We start from the raw sequence: 22841 nt of genomic DNA, 5'->3' as shown, positions 1-22841 counted from the left end.
GCAGATGTAGTTTTAAAGTGACAAGTATCACATGTCGTCATTAAGATGATATTCTGTAAGCCAATGATATATTTCAGTGTTACATATGTTAATTATTTTCTTGTGATGATAACAATAATGTTATTATGTCATATAGAATAAAGACAAAAGGTCAGAAACTTCCAAATATACTTTAGAAAAATTCATCTACAATACTTACCCTGTGTGCTCACATAAATTCGACCTGACTGCAAACTCAATAAAGACCCTCATCTGCCATTGCTTAATTTATCAGCAGATCTGAGTCTATGCAGTTAGGAGTTGTCAGTTGAATAAACAACCTAGATCCTGATCTACTGACATGTGACAGCAGATCAGGTTTAGTTATTTACAGCTATATACTACTCGTGAGAATATACAGCAGTCATTTACTGCATGTAAAACTTGCCATCTTACATTAGGGCTCATTTTAAATGATTTTTTAAAAAAGACTTAAATAACTTCAGTTTTGCTGTTGAAGGCATGTAAAAGCAAACATTTTTCAATCTTTTTTAAATAATTTCCTGCAAGATAAAAGTTAGGGTATTGGTAGGACTGATTGCTTTTGATATTGTATGGTTTATATATTTTGTGTTCGGTTAAGGTGCATTCCTTTTTTTTGTGTTAATTACATTGTCATTGGTACATAACTTTTTAACATTTTGTATGTTGTTCTATGAGTCTCACAGAAGGATCATTGTTTATTGGGTCTTTAAGTTGTTGCTTTGTAGCAATCACAAAATCAACATGAGCCCAGAGTGGCCAAGTGGTTTAAAGCGCTCTCCGTTATGGATCACTGCCATCTCACCTCTGTCTGCATGGGTTCGAGTCTAGGATTTGGCCAATGCGGGTATGTGAGAAAGCTTGCCAGTAGCTTATAGTGTATTAGTGGTTCTTCCTGTGGTTTTGGGGGTTCTTCCACCGCCATTAATACTGGCCGCCATGGCCATGCATGGCCCATCGTGTGCTGAAAATGGCGTTAAACCCGACAACAACAACAACAAAATCAATGAAAATTGGTACACCAAGATAAGTAGTGAATTTACAGTTGTACTGTTTTGAATAATTCCTCATTGGTACAGCTATAGTAAACTTTTCCATTCTCCAAATATCTTAATTTTCTGTTAGTTAACATGGGCAAGTGTACTTTTGGTTACATTTTGTAGAGGAATGGGTAGTAAATTTGATCCTTTACATGACTGTAAAAATCCAATACTTTGATTTATCATGGTTATTATTGTTACATGTTTCTTTTATGTCCTACACTGGAAGCATGTATACCGTCATGTTTTAGACATCAATATTCTATGGAAGCACTGTAATTGATATTTTGTATGAAATTCTTTTTTGGTATAATTAAAACACTTACTTGTCCAAAATGGCTTTTTACTTTTTCCAGGCTGCAGGACAAGGGAATCTTCTGACAGTGTGTACTCAGTCTTATAACATACTTACTTAATCTGTGCTTTTCAGGTGATTGACCAGTCTGATAATCCCATCCCAGATCTGTTGTGCCTTGCTGGCAGGATTTATAAGGATTTCTTCATTGCATCAGAGTATACGGATAAGACTTCGCTTTAAAATACAATAAAATGGTACGGCTCTCCAGAAAGAAATCCTACCTTAAAATTGAGCATTCTAATCCCACAAAACCTGCTTAATCTAAAATCAGCCAGCTTAGTCTTTTGATGCTTTGTTGATGCCTTAAATTAGAGAGAGAGAGAGAGAGAGAGAGAGAGAGATGTGGTCATTGGTAAGGAAAGTTGCCTTCAACAGCGTACAAAAAAGTAAAATAATATAATTATGTGGCAAATTGATGTTATCAGAATTTTCTTTGGTTTTAGATTGAATAGATGTTTGGGTCAGACAGAATTTTCACTCTGTATATTGACAGGCTGCACACCTTACTTGACAAGTTTACAGAATAATACGTAATCAGGAAACTATAAGAATGCCAAATTTTATGGTGAAATTCAGTTATTCACTACATTAATATGACAATATGTGTATGCTTAATGATATCACCAAGAATCATGATATCACCATATTTATATTATCATATGTCCATACTTAATGATACCAACATATTTAAATATGTGTATGCTTAATGATATCACCATGTTAAATATTATATCAGTGCTTAATGATATCACCATATTTAAATATGTGTATGCTTAATATCACTATGAAGCATGGTTAATGATATCACCATATTTATATGCTTAATGATATCACCATATTTATGTTATCATATGTCCATACTTAATGATATCAACATATTTAAATATGTCTATGCTTTATGATATTGCCATATTATTGTGATGATATGTCCATGTTCAGTGATGTCATCATATTTATATATTGATATGGCCATGCTTAATGAGAAAACCATCCTGTGTTTTCACAAATGTTTGTAACTGTTAATTACAGACAAGTTTTTACCTCACATGGTCATGCTTCTAAGTTAGCTTATGATATGTTCCTTATGTCACCATTGCTGTTAATGTCATCCTCTCAGAACCACCCAGCAGAATTTGACCAAATTTGGAAGTATTCTGGCATGATGTTCTTTCAGATTTGTTCAAGTGATGCTGATCTACCATTGGGCATAGTTAAAAAAAACAACATATACAAGCCTTTAATAATAACTTATTATCCTGACACAATTTGTTCCAATAGTGCCAGTCTACCATCATATATGGCCATGATTATTAAACATTGAAATTAAAATCTTTAAATAACATCTCAAGAACCACTCAAGAGAATCTGATCAACTTTGACAGAAAGCATACCAACATAAAGGTCTTTCAGATTAGACCGTGCTGATCCACTATCAAATGTGGCTGCCATTACGAGAGATAGATAAACCTGGAAACAATTTCTCAAAAAGTACGAAACAGATTCAGACCATATTTGATAGAAACCATTCTGGCTTGACGTTGTTTCAGACTTTTTAACTTGATGCCTATCCACCAGAAAATGTAGAAATTGAAATTTTTTTAAACAACATCACAAGAATCACTCAACAGAATTTGACTAAATTTGAAAGGTTTCCTTTCAAGAATTTTATGCAGGCTTATTCAGATGATGCTGATTCACCAGAAAATGTGGCTGCCATTTCTTAGAACAGCAGTCAAATAACATTTTATCAAGAACTGGTAAATAGAAACAACTCATATTTAATGGAAAGCATTTTGGTCTGAGGTTTCTCCTTATTTGTTCAACTGATTTTGTTCTGCTGTCAAATATGGCTATCCTTACTGAAAATAAAGAAATTCTTGCAAATGACTACTCGTAATCACTCGTCATCTGTTAGCAAATCTGAAAAAAGTATCCTGGCGTTAACCTCTTTAAAATTTATTAAAATAATGCCCATCTGCCATGAAAGATAGCCACTGTTACATTTAGAAAAACTTTCAGTGACTTCTCAAGATCTGCTTGAGAATATAACCAAACTTAATTGCCTGGCAAAGATGGAAATATCATGCCCACTTGAGCCTCTTGTTTGTTTAGAGTCTCAGAATTAAATTACGATTTTACATTTTTTCTTCTGTTCATCATTCCCATTTTTTCTTGTTCATTTGGAACCAAATTGAAATGTATTTACCAAAATCAGGTTTTACAGTTCCAGGAATGTGTAAGGGTGAGAACTTGCCTTTCTATCTGGTTTTATTAAAATTTTGCTTTAAGAAAATGGCAAATGCATTAAATGAAAGGGACTCATTTAATTTATGATAAATAAAAATATAATTGAAGCTGCAGTAAACGTTAACATAGTTGTAGGTAATTTGTTAGCAATTTAGAAGAAAGACATGTCTTCCAAATAAATATTGTAGAAGTGCATCATAACTTTAATTGATGGTTTATATCTTACTAGACAAGAACATGGCTTGATAGGGTTGAAAAATTGTAATGTAAAGGATCTGATCCTGTTTTATCATGGCAAGGTATTTCAGCTTTGGAAAGTCAGTGGCATTATGCAAAACGTTAGATTTTCAAATCCGTTCAGTGGATGTGTATTTCATTCCATTTTTGTCATCTTTCATCATTCTGCATTTGGCATTTTTTTAATTTGTATTCGCCATTTTCTTCATGATATATTCGTCATTTTATTTACTTTCATTGTGCATTCTGTTGGATTGTATTTTTGTTTCCCTGTAAATTTACCCATTTCTTGGTCTACAAGTCCACCACCTACTTTATCAGAGATTTACTATCCTGGTGCCTCGGGTTTATCATAGGAAAAATGGCACAAGTCACATGAACAGTAGCATGCCCATGTGGTCTTTTTGCTGACAGCATACAATGAATGAAACAATTTACTGAAAGCTAATTGAAATTTTTGCATCCAATAACTTTCTATTCCAGTATTCTTAAAGGTAAAAGTTACTTGTATGGGACATAATGATAACGAACTGTGTATTTCATACTTAGATGAACTGCGTATATATTTTCATATTTCTAACACCTTTGTCGAGAGTTATCTCCCTTGCTTGGTTTATACATTGCTCCAGTTTGTGATGGTGCTTTAGTGTTGACTTATAAACTAGAAGCAGTTGTAGATTAAAGTTTGATATATTTATTTAAATATGTGGATATTCAATGAAAACTTCAGTTAATTAAGCTAAATTAATTGCAAAGAAGAAAACAATCTGACAAGTTTAAAGACCACAGGAAATGACAGGTTAATAAAAATCACATTAAATGCACATTCAATGCAAATAAGATAAGCAATATTTGAAGGCCACAGGTAATTATAGCAAATATATTTATGATCATAGTGGTTGATGAGTCATAAATTAAATAAAATATGAATATTGCAGGAACAGATTTAATCCTTTTTTAAAAAATGAGTGGATGTATTATTAGGTACAGGAAAGGCTTTGAGGTACAACCAAATGAATATGCAGGGATCAACTTGACCACTCTACTTGTCATCTCTTGAAAGGACTTTAGTAATTGCTCAGAGCTTCAAAGGATAGGTGAGTCTTAATACTTGTAACTTGAACTAATATTTTTGTCTTGTCATGGCCAATCCCATTTTGTTTTGTTGAGTTTAATTACAGTGGCGTGTGTGCCATTGTGCATGTGCCACATTTTTCTGACTGCACTGCAGCCTGCTAGTTGTTCCTGGGGAAGGGAATAGTGCCACCTCCCCCAGGCTTTTATGGGTTCAAGGAACCCTGATAGTTTGGCCTCAATATGTGGGTCCATAAAGGTCCCTTACAGTTGAATGGTTAGCTGTCATTAGTGGGAAAGAGAGCTCGGGAACGGTCCTGGTTGCTTCACATCGTTGGTTTCTTATTGCATTTGCCTGGTGTTTCTTTTTTTTTAAATGTTCTAAAAAGGGATAGTGTTCTATGCTGTTTATAGAGGTCGTTAGTAGAAATCATGTATGAAGAGAGATTTTCAAGGTTATTATGGTATTACTAGTCGAGGTGTTTAGGGTATGCTTCCTATGTTATGTTATTTAAAAGTTTTTGGATATTGCCTCTTTAAGTTATTTATTTATTAATGTTTTTAGAGATTGAATGTTATTTATACTTTATTTAGCAAGAGACCGGAGTCCTAGCCGATTACACGGTTCATTAAGGACATCTAGGACATCTGCTTTTTTGGTTAGTTTTTTATAGGTGCTTTGTAAGTGAATTATTTAATAATATTTTTATAAAACTGAATGATATGTTATGGGTTTTTATGTGGGGGGTTCTAAATTTATTTAGCTAGTTACTGGGTCTTTTGGTTTTGTGGGGATAGTAATTATATTTTGTTCCTAAGTCCTGCTGAATCTATCATTTTATTTATATTTTATATGCTGATTGTTTATTTTTGTTAGAGTCCATAAGTAACTCTGGGTATGTGTGTGGTGATCCAATCTCTTTTTGGTTTTTGATAAATATTTTCCTAGCGGGTTGATATTTTGGGCATATATTGAATACATGGCGTAGATCTTCAGTGGTGTGGCAGTTAAAGCAATCCCCATGCTTTCTATTACATACATATCTATTGCTGATCTTGAACGTAGCCTAGGGATCACGACACAAAATTCATTTCATATCCGAATCCCAACTATTCGTTTCTTGAGCATAGCATATGAATCACAACCCAAAATTTATTATAATTGTTATTTATCCTTGCTGTGATTGCCAGTAAAATGTTCGATTGACATTTTATTTTAAAAAGATATCAGTCACTGTAAATACAACTTGTGTACATTTCACCTCAAAACCTCTCCCGTGGTGTCCCAAAAACTTTACCCTCTAACAAACGGTTATCATATTTGTAACTGATACATAAAGAGTTTCCTCCTGGCAGTTTAGCAGTTAGAGGTACCAGAAGTAGATGGACAGACAGATGGAGGGTATTGCAGTATTCCCTGCTACATCAATTTATTTCTATTGCACTCTTATCACATGCTTTTTAATGTCACCTGAACAAGAATATCCCCAAAAAATCCATGTAAAAGGAGATACCATGGTTGTAAGGCAAGCCATGGTGATGTTAATATACTTATTCTGTAGGGCAATTAAGTGCAAAAGGAGATACCGTGGTTGTAAGGCAAGACTTAATGATGTTAATGTACTTATTCTGTTGGGCGATTACATGTAAAAGGAAATAAAGTGGTTGTAAGGCAAGCCATGATGATGTTAATGTAGTTATTCTGTTGGGCAATTACATGTAAAAGGAAATACCATGGTTGTAAGGCAAGCCATGATGATGTTAATGTAGTTATTCTGTTGGGCAATTACATGTAAAAGGAGATATCATGGTTGTAAGGCAAGCCATGCTGATGTTAATGTACTTATTCTGTAGGGCAATTACGTGTAAAAGGAGATACAGTCGTTGTAAGGCAAGACTTAATGATGTTATTGTACTTATTCTGTTGGGCAATTACATGTAAAAGCAAATACAGTGGTTGTAAGGCACGCCATGATGATGTTAATGTACTTATTCTGTTGGGCAATTACATGTAAAAGGAAATACCATGGTTGTAAGGCAAGCCATGATGATGTTAATGTACTTATCCTGTTGGGCAATTACATGTAAAAGGAGATACCGTGGTTGTAAGGCAAGACTTAATGATGTTAATGTACTTATTCTGTTGGGCGATTACATGTAAAAGGAAATAAAGTGGTTGTAAGGCAAGCCATGATGATGTCAATGTAGTTATTCTGTTGGGCAATTACATGTAAAAGGAAATACCATGGTTGTAAGGCAAGCCATGATGATGTTAATGTAGTTATTCTGTTGGGCAATTACATGTAAAAGGAGATATCATGGTTGTAAGGCAAGCCATGCTGATGTTAATGTACTTATTCTGTAGGGCAATTACGTGTAAAAGGAGATACAGTGGTTGTAAGGCAAGACTTAATGATGTTATTGTACTTATTCTGTTGGGCAATTACATGTAAAAGCAAATACAGTGGTTGTAAGGCACGCCATGATGATGTTAATGTACTTATTCTGTTGGGCAATTACATGTAAAAGGAAATACCATGGTTGTAAGGCAGGCCATGATGATGTTAATGTAGTTATTCTGTTGGGCAATTACATGTAAAAGGAGATATCATGGTTGTAAGGCAAGCCATGCTGATGTTAATGTACTTATTCTGTAGGGCAATTACGTGTAAAAGGAGATACAGTGGTTGTAAGGCAAGACTTAATGATGTTATTGTACTTATTCTGTTGGGCAATTACATGTAAAAGCAAATACAGTGGTTGTAAGGCACGCCATGATGATGTTAATGTACTTATTCTGTTGGGCAATTACATGTAAAAGGAAATACCATGGTTGTAAGGCAGGCCATGATGATGTTAATGTAGTTATTCTGTTGGGCAATTACATGTAAAAGGAGATATCATGGTTGTAAGGCAAGCCATGCTGATGTTAATGTACTTATTCTGTAGGGCAATTACGTGTAAAAGGAGATACAGTGGTTGTAAGGCAAGACTTAATGATGTTATTGTACTTATTCTGTTAGGCAATTACATGTAAAAGCAAATACAGTGGTTGTAAGGCAAGCCATGATGATGTTAATGTACTTATTCTGTTGGGCAATTACATGTAAAAGGAAATACCATGGTTGTAAGGCAAGCCATGATGATGTTAATGTACTTATCCTGTTGGGCAATTACATGTAAAAGGAGATACCGTGGTTGTAAGGCAAGACTTAATGATGTTAATGTACTTATTCTGTTGGGCGATTACATGTAAAAGGAAATAAAGTGGTTGTAAGGCAAGCCATGATGATGTCAATGTAGTTATTCTGTTGGGCAATTACATGTAAAAGGAAATACCATGGTTGTAAGGCAAGCCATGATGATGTTAATGTAGTTATTCTGTTGGGCAATTACATGTAAAAGGAGATATCATGGTTGTAAGGCAAGCCATGCTGATGTTAATGTACTTATTCTGTAGGGCAATTACGTGTAAAAGGAGATACAGTGGTTGTAAGGCAAGACTTAATGATGTTATTGTACTTATTCTGTTGGGCAATTACATGTAAAAGCAAATACAGTGGTTGTAAGGCACGCCATGATGATGTTAATGTACTTATTCTGTTGGGCAATTACATGTAAAAGGAAATACCATGGTTGTAAGGCAGGCCATGATGATGTTAATGTAGTTATTCTGTTGGGCAATTACATGTAAAAGGAGATATCATGGTTGTAAGGCAAGCCATGCTGATGTTAATGTACTTATTCTGTAGGGCAATTACATGTAAAAGGAGATACAGTGGTTGTAAGGCAAGACTTAATGATGTTATTGTACTTATTCTGTTGGGCAATTACATGTAAAAGCAAATACAGTGGTTGTAAGGCAAGCCATGATGATGTTAATGTACTTATTCTGTTGGGCAATTACATGTAAAAGGAAATACCATGGTTGTAAGGCAAGCGATGATGATGTTAATGTACTTATCCTGTTGGGCAATTACATGTTAAAGGAGATAACGTGGTTGTATGGCAAGCCTTAATGATGTTAATGTACTTATTCTGTTGGGCAATTACACGTAAAAGGAAATACCATGGTTGTAAGGCAAACCATGATGATGTTAATGTACTTATTCTGTTGGGCAATTACATGTAAAAGGAGATACCGTGGTTGTAGGGCAGACCATGATGATGCTAATGTACTTATCCTATTGGGTAATTGCTGTAAAAGGAAATACCATGGTCAGAAGGCAAGACATAATGCTATTAATGTACCTATCCTGTAGGGCAATTACATGTACAAGGAGAGACCATGGTTGTAAGGCAAGCCTAAATGATGTTAAAGTACTCCCTAATATGATGGGCATCCTTGAGAAAATTTTGTTTGTTGATTTTGATCTCACTGAAGCTCGCATTCAAGGTATGGTGTACTCTTTTGGATGGAAATGTCACAGGACTATGAAGCCAACAATTGCCTTTTATACCAAACAGATACTGGAAGGTTTGAAATATTTGGCAAGTCAAAATATTATTTATTACAATTGCATGTTTGATTTTTTTATACAGATGGTATAGGAATAAATGATGGTGATGCACTTTTGAACAAGCAGAATTGAAATGAAAATCTTCTGATATTGATGGATTCTTCTTGCCCAATATGCAAACTTTTGGAATTTAATGAAAAAGTCATGATTCATTCTTCATTTTTAGAAATTCACATGTGCATTTTCTTCACTTGCAAAAAATAAATCAATTCTCTCTTAAAAGACCGTTGAAATTTTATTATTTTCTTGACTCTGACAAAATGTTGTAGAACATGTTCCATATGGTTACAATGTCTTTCTATCTATATGCCATCAGCTTTTTGGTTAATGCTTTTTATTTAGGGCAATAACTCCTGTTTGTATTAGTGGATCATCATCTCACTTTGTTCACAAAATTATTGCTGGGGCGGCAGGAGGTGAGAAACACTGATATAGATTTAGGATCATGGAGGTCAAAAGTCACAGTCGTGGGAGCAGTTGTTTTTATTTTAGGGTTTTGGTGAATAGTTGAAGTTTTAGGATGTAGCAGTACAATCTACAATTATCATCAGTTATAGTGAAGGTTTTTCCATGGGTTATAAGATATTAATACTATGATGGCAGTCAGAGTTGTCAGTTTGTTGAAGTCTTCCAGATAATAAAAATAATTTATGTATCTGTAGATTGGCATTAGAACCAGATTTACCGCTGTTGATTGAGCATCCAATGGATTTGAAGGATCCATGGTCAAGATCAGAGGATGACTTGTTTAACTTTTTGGGTGACGTTTTGAGAGCTATACAGATTGGGCGGTATCTTCTATATCCATACATAGATTATATCATATTTTACTTCATTGAAATAAATAGAGAGTTGTGATGTCAGGTTGATGGTCACAAGGGTTGTTTGGTTATGTGTTACTAAGATGAAAACATCTATGTTTCAGTACCCATAAGTAACTGAGAACCTGAAGCAGATGACACTGTAGAAATATGGAGTTATCTCCCATTTGGGGCAGAGGGACTTTTGTGTCATTGACATTCTTTTGTAGTATATGCTTGGATTTCTACATGTAGTATATGCTTGGATTTGTAGATGATCTCTTATTTGAAATAGATGCATGTAAGTACATTTAGTAGTGATACTGTTGTGAAAGTCATTTTAAGGTTGAAGTAACCATGCTTTAAATTTTAAACATTTTTTAAAATGGAGATGGAAACAACTATAACCCTGTTACACGTTTTTGGATGTGACATTGGTTTTTTTAATATTTATCCCATTTCTTTCAGCTTGATAACAAGATTTGTGCATCGAGATATCAAGGGTGATAATGGATTGGTCAATACCTATAGTGGTGTGCTGAAAATGTCAGACTTTGGGACATCCAAACGACTAGCTGGCATAAACCCTTGTGCTGAACCTTTGCAGGTAACGCCCAACTCTAAAATCTTTGGCTTTGTGACCACTTTGAAGTAACATATTTTCATCATTAAACAGGAGAAAAATGCACAAAAATTGTATTTACATGGAACCTAACTGATAATGGAATACTGAAATGTATCAGTGTAATAAAAAATGATATCACCATTATGGTTGTTACTAAGGGTTGCTATGAATTTCATACAATTTGTCAGCACATGATAGGGTTGCAGGTTCAAACCCAGGCTGAGTCATACCAAAAATATATATATAAAAATTGTACTAACAGCTGTCTTGATAGGTGCTCAGCATTAAGAGGTTAGTGTTAGGACTGGTCAGCCTAGTGTCAGGATATTGTTACTAGATGGGACATGAAGATACATATCTGTAGCAAGATGCCCCAGTGCTAGACATCACTAAAAACTGTCACTGACTGAAAAATTGTTAAAGCTACGTTAAAAATCCTAATCACACAAAAACACACACAGCACATGATAGGATGTACATGGTGGCCAGTATATTTGGTGAAAGCAGAACCCAGGAAAATCCCAGGAAGAACCACTGACCTATTGGCAGCTATGAGCAATCTTTCTGGCATACCCATGTTGGCAAAAGCAGAGACTTGAATGGGTAGTGATGTGTCTGTCAGTGTAAATAGTGCCTATATATAGTAATCCTGAATGGGTAGTGATGTGTCTGTCAGTGTAAATAGTGCCTAGAGATTGTAATCCTGAATGCGTAGGGATGTGTCTATCAGTGTAAATAGTGCCTAGATATTGTAATCTTGAATGCATAGTGATGTGTCTAGCAGTGTAAATAATGCCTAGATATTGTAATCCTGAATGCGTAGTGATGTGTCTGTCAGTGTAAATAGTGCCTAGATATTGTAATCTTGATTGAATAGTGATGTTTTGTTTGTTTGGATTTTTTTAACTTTGTGAGGTAGTGGAGTGACTTGCAACATGTTATGATCAGGTGATCTATTTAAAGAAGAAACAAATAGATATAAATCCAAACTTCAGTAGCCAAAAATTGTATATGTATACTTGCTCCACAAAATAAAAATATAAATTGAATAGCAATTACTTTTGTTAACCTCATTTTCAATATAAACGTGATACAGGGCCTGACATTTATTTACAAAGATGATTCATAATGCAGAAGATAGATAATGTAAATTTTTAGTGATCTCAGATATTACCAATATTTACAAAGATGGGCATGATTATCAGAAGTAGTAATTACTTAAACTTGAGCTTATAGTGAATATTATTGAAATTACATGTGCCCAAAATAAATGTGTGTTTACTATTGCACTGATTTTAATATCATGGTAGGATGGTCGATGCACAAATAAATTTTGGGAATTGTTATCAAATTTTTTTATTTACTTTTATTTATTTATGTATTTTTATGGGGGGAGTGCTGAATACTAGGGTTGGCATTGAAAAGCACAGATGGACGGCTGACCAGAAAAATTGTTTTGCCACATGACTGTATACCTTCCAAATAAATTTGCATGTCATTTATGCTAGCTTTTTCTTTATGTAAAGACTTCATGGATGATTCATTCGACTTATGCTATTGCCTTTTTCTGTTTTTCAGGCTGACATCTGGTCCCATTGCTGTACTGTAATAGAGATGGCTACTTGCAAGCTACCCTTTACTGAGGTTTGTTTCATTGTACTATCAGCTTAACAAAGTACACTTCAAATGGTCCAGTTTCAACTCTTTAAGACTGTTCTGTTCATTAGATTATATTTGAAAAGTAAAATGTGCATCTTAAGTAATATTGAGATGATACTATTTGACAAACAACAAAATGTTAGGATTGTAAAGTCTCCATTTAATTGTGGTTTGACTGGTTACTGGCTTGATTCAAAATGTTTGCATGCTGTCAGTTGGAACCTGTCTTACAAAGGAGAAAGGACATGCTGTCTTTGACCATCAGCAAAAGAAAAGTTAATATTTGTATCCAATTAATGTATACACTTTATCAAAAACTGTTATTTCCCCCCAAAAATTTGTTGCACCAGTTTTTGAGGATATTATGGTTGCTGCAGATGCAGAAAATATCCTCCATCCGATAGCCATTGTGTATTACTGATGTATTCCTAGTGACCACCTCTGCAAAACATCTTTTTTGTGTTTTGTTCTTTTGGCCCATTTTAAAAGAAAAGAATAGTGAAGTTAAAGAATCAGTAAGGATAGAGAGGAAAGAGAAAGAACATGATTTATCTAAGTACTTGTATTACCAAAAAGAAAGAAAGATTAATTGAAAAAGAAAGAAAGAAATGTTAGAAAAGAAAGAAAGAATAATTAAATGATTCATACATATTAGATTGAATACTTATTTACATATCCTTCAGTCAGTTTAAGATTACAAGAAAAATTGCATTTATTTAGTTATCTGCAGTTGTCTTAATATTTTACTTGGTGTCATGATCTATTTGAATGAATAATCTACATAATGCACTGGTAAATGCAAACATTTTTCCTTCTGATTACAGTTAGCAAACTTTCCTGTTAATATTCTAAATCCTTTTTAAAGCACATCTCATTTTATCCATGCATTTTTAATCCCAACAACACTAAGTTAATAAAACTATTGATTGAAGCACAAGGGCTAATTAAACAGCATTTATTACACTAATTACAGGACAAGTGCAAATTAAATAGCATTAATTAATCCTGAATTCACACAATTACACAAGTCCATCATTCTCAAAGTCATGGATAATTTGGATTGACCAGTTGAAGATTTTATCATGAGCTACTTTCCAGCACTACACATGTCTGCACGTGGCATTGAGCAAAGGTCACATGGTCATGTGTTTGGTTCAAATATGAAATAATGGGATTATGCACATAATCGACAGAATGTACTGGTGGTGCAACTTTATGGACAGTGATTTAAGTAAAAGACAATACAGACATAGCTGAATACTCACTTTGTAAGATATTGTGGTTCTATTGACTCCATTTGCTGTTGAGCTCTCAGATGAAAAAACTAAGTAATTGACAGTGTTCCAGCCAGAAATTTCTTACCAAGGGGTGAATAGAAGAGCACTTCCTACTGTAAGGGCACTAATTTGTGGGAATGGAGTCTTTGTCAAGAGCTACGATAATATTAAGAATTTAAGAATGAAAATTCACATATATATTTTCTTCTCCGACAGTAATCAGACATGTATAAATTTATAAACCAACCCCACTCCATAGCTGACAATTCAACAGGTGTCCAACCAGCCAATCTTACGATCTGACTGTAAGTCTTATGAAAATGACCTTTAAAATACAGACATGTGGAATAAAAGAAAAAAGCTGCAAATATGATTGGTACGCTAAAATTGGGATATCAGCTTGTCTTTGTTTTGGTTTGGATCTGAGTTTCATATTAGATTTATTGTAGTTTGTGTTGGAACCAAACTAACTTTACAGAAGTACCGCAGATGCTTTAAACCACACATATTTTTTTTATGCAAAATGTCTACATGAGTAAGCTCTTGCTTATTTTAAAAAATGGCATCGAGCAAGTGATACATGTACAAGACAAAAGGGAAAATAAGCCTTTTAAAAACCGGTGATAGTCAGTACAGAAGAATATAAAGAAATATTCAGATTTTTGAGGGGAAGAAAAGTTGGAAAAGCAATAATTAAATTTATTATATGTTGATCTGAGTACGTCTCATAGCAGTAAATATGATTGCCTTTGTCATGTGAAATATAAAAAAAAAACAAATCCAAAAATTAAATCAAGTTGAGAGATAGCAAAAAAACATTGAACTCTGTAGGGTTTGGAATTGTGTTTTAGAAACTGTACTGAGGTAATTTAGGTCTTAGTGTACTTTATAGACCTTTTAGTTGAATGTAATATTTACCATTGCAGCATTAGTCTCAATTATAATTTCTGAACTTTTAAATGCACATTTCTTCTTTGAATACGTTCCTGAATCACATTACATTAGGAATATTAGCATTTTAAATCACGAATCCAACCCTACTAAAAGACAAAACTTGTCTTATTGTCTATTGTTTAGATACACGAAGGACAGTAACTCTTGCCCATGACCTACCTTTGATACCACCAGGTGTCACCAGTTTTAGCTTAAATGTGTTCTGATACACACACAGTGCAATAGCTTTCAACAGTCCAGCTTTTTTTGTGTTCCTATGGAACCATCCAATGTTCATTTAGCATTTATAATGCAGATTTATGGATCTACTGCAGGTTGTATAATTTATTTTACAATTTCTGCCAATATTTTGAGAGATTTGTCACTTGTCGAGACTTCGTCTTGTAGGACCACTGTCCCACCATGCTATCGTTGACCTTACACAAGGTCGTTACAGGTTAGCGTACATGTGACTTTATTCGCTTACTCTGTCTGCTACAGAGCTCTTAATTCTGAAGTGATGTTTGATAATTGTGCTTAATTTATTTGTATTTCATGCTTCTTTGATATAATTATTATTAACCAATAATGCAGCATAAATTTTAAACAAAGCTATAAGTTTCTGTTATGACACTTCACCGATCTGTTGGTTATGACAGTGTTTTTAATGACCCTTAATTTCGCACTTTACTCATTTCTTTTTGTTTATGTGTATTGTGTTGTTTTAGCATATATCAGTTAAATGTTCTACAGGCCACATCAGAGATGGAAGTCTACTATGACTCCTGTTTTGTTTATGTTATATACGCAGTGTCTATAACATATGGTTACGAAAGTGTTTTGTTTCAGTGACCTAGTAATTTCAGCATATTTCTAGTTTCTGCTTATGTGTGTTTCTTGTATCAGAACATGGTAGCCTACTATGACTCTGGTTCAGTTTATAATATATACACATTGTCACTTCTCTATAAACTTTGTCTCGAGCTTAAGCTTAATATAGGATATATGTTTTTGATATGACACGTTTATGGGTCTCTTCGTTACGGTAGTGTTTTTGTGACCTAATAATTTCAACCCTTTGTTACATTCTGCTTTAGTTTGTGTCTTTTATGTTCTTTCTGCAGAATATTTATTTAATCAGTCTATATGCAGTGTCAAAGCCTGGAAGTCCGCCATGACGCCTGCTTTGTTATATTATGTATACATTGTTTCTGATATACAGCATCTATAATATGTAGTATGGGCTGCTGAGTTAGATGATTTATAACATTAGCTAGTTAGTCACATACTAATTTGCTAATCTATGCTTCGTTTTTTCTCATCTTGTGTCATTTCAGGAGGAATGTTTACTACATGCATGACATACACATGCATAAAGATCACCCTGTTTGGCATTGAAGGGAAGCAGTTAAATATGCAGTGTTTGGTTGGCAAACACATGCTCTGCTGTACTTCAGAAAGCGGCGAAGGGGAAAGAGAGACAGTAGAGGTCATGGCAGGATACTTCTGACATCTTTAGTTTCCATCCCAAATCAGCCTCAGAGTCGCTGGAATCCCCCACCCCAGCTAAAGTTCATCGCATTGGAGCCAATACATACTATTATGTCAGGGGACGGAGACAATAAAGCATGGGACCACCCATTGCTAGATGCCACACTTACTTAAATCTGAACAAAACATTAAGGGAATATTCACCATTTTTAGGCAACCCAGATAGGGTAAGCCTCCACATTTGTCAGCATGGCCTTTCAGGCCAGTAGGTCAGGGTGCATGGGATCTATGATTGGTCAGCTGGACCCAATAATAATAATAATACTGCTGCACTGACACCATCAGTCCATCCCGATACCGGCATTTACCCGACATTACCAGCAGTGCAGCCGTCCAAGCATGGAGACCTTTTGGCTGTAATGGGCCAGCAAAACAATTTTTATGGGGATCTTAGGGATAGATCCATCCATCTAGTTGGGCAGTCTGCGACATATTATTTCACCGGTGATTTCAATGAGAAATCTACCAGTTTGGCTATGGCTTTAAAGTGGCCAGCACAGGTGAGTGGTGGACCGACATTTATGTAGTGACGGTGCTGGAAGGGCCAGAAGTGCTGGATACGCTGGCAGTTCAGCGATGCTGACAGTACAGGAAAGGCCAGAGGTACTGGCAGTGATGGAAAGGTCAGCAGTGAGGCGATGCCGACAGTGCAGGAAAAGACATCAACAGTGCAGGCATTGCTGAAAAGGCTGGTAGTGCGGACAACGCCAGCAGTGCTGTCTTTGCTGGTGATTCCGGATATTAGAGCATTCATGGCTTATACTCAAGGGAGAGCTTGTTTCTTGCACAGATATGACAGAGTGGAGTCGTCAAGGCCACCCGTTTGTCTTATGCTGAGCGTGAAGCTGAAACAGATCATAACCTGGTGCACAGTAAGGGTGATGAGTCATCGATAGTCACATGTGCACCCACATCAACCCTTATCAGACACTAGCACAGTGGCTGTGTGAAACCGATTTGAGCTCACTCGACCTCCCTGTTCTCATAGAGGGGCATGCTGATCCAGGTCATTTGGAGGGGCTTCGGGTTTTGTTCATCAACAATCCCCCCACCCCTATACACAATACATCGTCAGATTGTTAGATGGATGCCTTTCAACAACAGAGGATACGGTCGCTTAGAAATGTGTGGGGGCTTGTGCTAAGGACACATTCCCCAATGAGTTACTCAGGACTTGTTTTTGGCATGCAAACAGCAGATGGAGGTCCATCATTGACTGGAGTCTCCTCACCATGTTCAAGTCGGGGAAGGCGATGTCATTCTGCCTCCCCATCAGAGAGGGCAAGTGTGCCGTTAGTCTTGATCTGACATGTATACTTCCATGTGCCTATCCACCCCGTCTGTTGCTAGTTTCCACGTTTACTGCCACACCGTTATCAACTCGCTGTTCTTCGCTTCAGCCCTCATCAACCCTTGGGCATTCACTCAACTAAGGAATCTGCCAGCTCCCTCTTCCGGGTGTTGTCATCTACATTGACAGAAGAGCACCTGGGCAGCATCTTAAAGAAACACATGGTAAGTTCTATCCAACTCCAAGGCAGAACGATCTCCCTCCTCTGCTAGATCATCCAGGCCTTTTCCTGAACTGGGAAGTTCAGGCCTCTGTACACCCCAGAGTTTTGTCCATTTGGGCAGGGACTTCTTAACCAACTGGAATCTGGCATATTCCCTTGTTTTTTCGCTCCCATAATCTTCAAACTCGTCGATTCCATTTCCATCACGACTTGTATTTCATTGGGAGTGTTCTTGCAAATCCCCGGCTATTATACGGCATTGAAATTTAGTCAACCATCTGGTTTATGCGGGCATTGCCAGCACATTAGCGCCCCATTTTACATTCTTTTAATCAAGCAGCCATGATCACACCTGAATTAGATAATTCCTATGTCAGTGGGGCAATCCAGGCTGGCTGACCATTGGAATCACACTGAAGAACTCCAGGCGGAAATAACGTAAAGTACCTCCCCCTGTGCACATTTAGGAGTACTAAAATGTTTCTGACCTTCACAACCATTAGCAACACCTGGGGAATGGCCTCTACTCATCAGCATCTCAGAAAGGAAGGCTGTCATCAGTACCTTGACTTTCTGTGAAGATCTATTCTGGGGGTGAAACGGTCCTCTTTCAATCCACCAACACTGTGGTGGTGACCTATATCCTCAAACAGGGAGGTACCAGACCACTTGTCTGGTGCTCTGATTTGGCATTTTTTTTATGTGGGTGTAACAGTCTCCATATCAACATGCAATTCAGACACCTTCTGGCTGCATCAATGGCTTCAACAGCTACCCACCTTCATCCCCCTCAGTTCATGACACAGCAGCTTGAGCTGTGAGATGCACTGTCAGCCATCTGGGAGGGGTTGTGGGCCTGTGCCACCCCTCCTATGGTGCTACAATTACAGGGTCAGAATGGTACAAGCCCTATATTGTCGATCTAATTTTCCCAATGACAATACACCCAGGAAGATTCTGGTCAACCTGAATTGACTGTCCTCATCTTCTACATACCCGACCATTGCCAATACAACCTTGCGAGTCAGACATTTCAAACCTTCATTTGTGAAGAGAATCTTGTGAGTAACCATCTATATCGCTTTTATCTGCATGCCTCTATCCCTCAGCTAGCCAACATTCTCTGGCTCTGTTCTTGGAAGATAAACAGTTGGACCCCAATTGTTATCAAAGGCTACCGCTCTATGATATTGAACAAATTCCGGCATCATGGCAACATGTTTGTGTGGGATAGAGACCTGTTGGATCTTGTAGTCATCACTGGCTTTATGACCATTCTTTGATTGGTTGACTTTAAAGATTGGATAATATGAGTGGCTAAAACAGCTACCCTAGTACAATTTGAGTTTCAAGTAAACTTGTACTCAAGGCAGTTATAGAATTAATGGTATGGGCGTTCATTGTTGATAGGATGAAATTCAAGTAAATTTGGGTGTTTGGTGTAATCTAGACCACCCTAAGTAAATCACTTTTGTTAGTCAAATTAAAATTTGATTGTTTGTGTTGTCTTGGGTACAGTGTTTCTTGACCCACTGCCCTTACATTTAATTCTGGAACATACCTGGCCTGTCAGAGAAAGTTGTTGTACAGTTTTTGATTTCATTTTTTGTTTGGTTCCAGATGTTTTGACCCAGATGTTGATAAGAGAGCAACAGCTGTAGAATTACTGGAGCATCCTTTTATCAAAGAGTAAGAGAAGTGCCCTTCCTACTGTGTTGTTTTCTGTTGCTTTTACAGCCAATTCCCAAATAATGTACCACCTGTTTATCATGAACTTGGGGGACCTTTTAAATTTAATATAAAGTAATGGATTGGGTTTTTAAACTAACTGCATTTTCTGCAAATTACAAATTTAATGGTACCATACAGAATCCTAATCATATCGACATGAAACATACCTATGATTGCCTCAGATGGTTTATCGACTAAAACTATCAGGATGTATTTGATTTTTTGGCTCTGAGTTACTGTTCTCAGTAATCAAATACTATAATTTAAACATGAATGGAACATCTAAAACTTGTCCTTATAGCATAATTAAATTGATTGAATATTGCACCAACATGGAAGTGCTTATCAGAGGAACAATTAACTGACAAGTTTGTGTTGAATATGTTTAATATTAAATCATATTGAATAATTTGACCTTGCTAAGAATTTTTTGTGTATTCTGTTTTTAGTTTGTTTATGTAAAATACACTGCTTATGTGGAGCTTTGCAATCAGGAAAAATTGCTATGATTAGAGTAAAATTGATATCCAGATTTTAAAAATAACAAGGATTACAGAATTCAACATCGACATCCAGGGTTTAAAAATCACTAGATTACAAAATTCAACTGATATCCAATATTTAAAAATCACTACATTTCTAAAATTGAAAAAAAAATAAGATTACATAATTACATGGACATCCAAAATGTAAAAATCACTAGGATTACCGAATTAAATGAAAATCCCAAATGTAACAGTCCAAAATGTAAATATCACTAGTATTACATAATTACACAGACATCCATAATTACAAAATCACTAGGATAATAGAACAACATGGACGTCCAAAATGTAAAAATCATTAGGATTACAGAATTACATAGACACCAAAAATTTTAAAATCACTTGATTACAAAATTCAATTGAGATCCAAAATTGAAAAAATCACTCTCCTTACAGAATTACATTGACATCCAACAATTTTCTGAATCTGAGCTCATGATGAGAGGTTTCCACATCAATCCTGAATTATCCCAAAAGGAGTGACATCATGTCATCTTAATCTTTGATGACTAAAAAAAGTTGGAGAATAATCATCCAAAAGCTTTCTTCTCAAGTTCAAATTATTTACAAATAGAAATGAACCACTGCATTAGCCTAAGTGGTTAGAGCATCAGCCTTGGATACAGGAGGTCAGATGGTTCAAATCCCGGGCAAGTCATATCAAAGACTTATTAAAATGGCATTCAGCATTAAGATGTTAGTGTTAGGACTGGTAGGCCTGGTGTCAGGATAATGTAACTGGGTGGGACACCATGCTACATGTCTGCGGCATGATGCCCCAGTGCTAGACATCACTATAAACTGCAACACCGCATACATCATAGCAGTATGACTGAAAAATTCTCAAAGCTACATAAAAATTTCACTCACATAATCCAAACTTTTCGTGATATTTATACTTATTCCCGGGGGTGGGGGGTGTCCCTGAGTGGTTAAGTGGTCTAAAGCATTCACCGTTCTGGATCACTGCCATCTCACCTCTGTCTGCATGGGTTTGAGTCTCAGGCTAACGTTACATGAGAAAGCTTGCCAGTAGCTTCTCATGGGTCGGTGGTTCTTTCTGGGGTTTTCCAGGGTTCTTCCTCCACTAGTTATACTGGCCAACATGTATAACCTATCTTGTGCTGAAAAATGGTGTTAAATCCTACAACAACAACAACTTATTCTCAGGATTTTAAAAAATTATTTTAAAATAATCATCATGATGATTGATTATTTTGTATTGTAACTTAAATATGATTCCTTTTTATCTGCAGTAAGAGTGTAATGATATGGTACAAAATCTATTGCATTACACAATACAATACATATCACTATCTTCCTGTACTACTTATTAAAGTCCCTTGGATGCGGGAAGTCATGGGTTCGATCCCCGGCCGAGTCATACCAAAGACTTACAAAAATGTTACTTACAGCTGCCTCAATTGGCGCTCAGCATTAAGAGGTTTGTGTTAAGATTGGGCGGCCTGGTGTCAGGATAATGTGACTGGGTGGGACATCATGCTACATGACTGTGACATGATGCGCCAATGCTAGACATCACTATAAACTGTCACATTGAAGACGTCGTAGCGATGTGACTGAAAAAATTGTTAAAGCTACATTAAAAATCCAAATTAAACACACACATTAAAGTCAGGCTGTGTCATGAAAATATTGTTTATAGATGAATCAACTTCTGTCAAGCAAATTTAGTGAAAGAATTTTTTAATTATTTAATAGTATTTAGCCTGGTATACACTCTGAACTGTTAAAAGTATTGAATATTAGGGACTAAATTTTGTTTAAAATTGTGTGTCCAGGCTCTTCAGTATTTCATTGTCCAGTAAGCTGTCCTGTATTTCAACAGCAGAACAATTCAGTGTCAGTAAACTTGTAAAAGTAGTGTTTACAAATGGAATGAAAAATAAGAACATTATTTCAGGAATTTATCATTTCTTTTAACAGAAATGGTTTTGTTTACGTATTCCAAATTACTTTAATCCTTTACCTCATAGCTCCTGGAACTGAATACAGCTTAATGCTGTATGTACTTGCTTATGAGACAAGACCAGCTGCAAACTGCACTGACCCAGATCTGCCTTTGCATAATGTGTCAGCAGATCTGGATCTGTGCACTTTTATAGGAGTAATCAGTAAGAAAAAAGCAACACAGACCCTGATCTTCATATGGCAGATCTGGAGCTTTGTAATTTGTAGCTTGACTTGACTTAAGAGGGTATATACGGCATGTATGCCTCTTACTACAATGTGTAATGAAAAGAACAAACCTGGGAAAAATGGACACTGATTTATGCATATTTGAAGTTTTCAGTTTCACCCTTTAGTGCTTATTATTTATTTCTAAAATATAAAATAATGAACTTTCTTGGTTGTACATAGGCAGTGGGTCCCAGGTTAATGGTCTATTGGTCGATCCCATTCAGTGGTGGGCTTGAAAAACAGTGATACATGTTATTACTTTGTTGGCTGTTTGGGGCTTGTTTTATTCCTTTTTGTTTATATAGCTATTTTTTATGATTATGAATGAGCATTTAAGTTCCATGTCATCCTCAAAAATCTTTCTAATAGTCTCCAGGATTCAACCTGCAAAGATAGTATCAGCTATTTGCATTTGGGGAGAAATTTCATCCCTTCATTAGCCAATCAAATTTTTTATTTCTGTGCCTTCATGTTCAGTGCAGACAAGTTCTCAGCATTTGATGGATA

At 35.8% G+C, this 22841-nt stretch overlaps 1 protein-coding gene across 3 annotated transcripts in view; it reads left to right on the top strand.

Moving 5' to 3' along the window:
• The first annotated feature begins 4159 nt into the window (after nt 1–4159).
• LOC149786547 (mitogen-activated protein kinase kinase kinase 15-like) overlaps nt 4160–22841 on the top strand; it is a 29419-nt gene continuing 10737 nt past the window's right edge. The window contains exons 1-5 of one of the 3 annotated variants that reach the window (XM_089977048.1): nt 4160–5000; nt 10766–10904; nt 12501–12566; nt 15200–15248; nt 19477–19545. In XM_089977048.1, the coding sequence (XP_089833174.1) occupies nt 10842–10904; nt 12501–12566; nt 15200–15248; nt 19477–19517 (219 nt within the window). In that variant the 5' untranslated portion in view covers nt 4160–5000; nt 10766–10841 and the 3' untranslated portion in view covers nt 19518–19545. Of the gene's footprint in view, nt 5001–10765; nt 10905–12500; nt 12567–15199; nt 15249–19476; nt 19546–22841 lie in introns of those variants that run through there. The other 2 variants (XM_089977049.1, XR_016424978.1) reach the window with 2 other exon arrangements.

Source organism: Sinohyriopsis cumingii, chromosome 12 (genome assembly GCF_028554795.1).
Source record: "Sinohyriopsis cumingii isolate HCF-2022 chromosome 12, ASM2855479v2, whole genome shotgun sequence".
Lineage (NCBI taxonomy): Eukaryota > Metazoa > Mollusca > Bivalvia > Unionida > Unionidae > Sinohyriopsis > Sinohyriopsis cumingii.
Note: the sequence above shows the minus strand (reverse complement) of the source record. Positions and strands in the feature narration are given on the sequence as shown.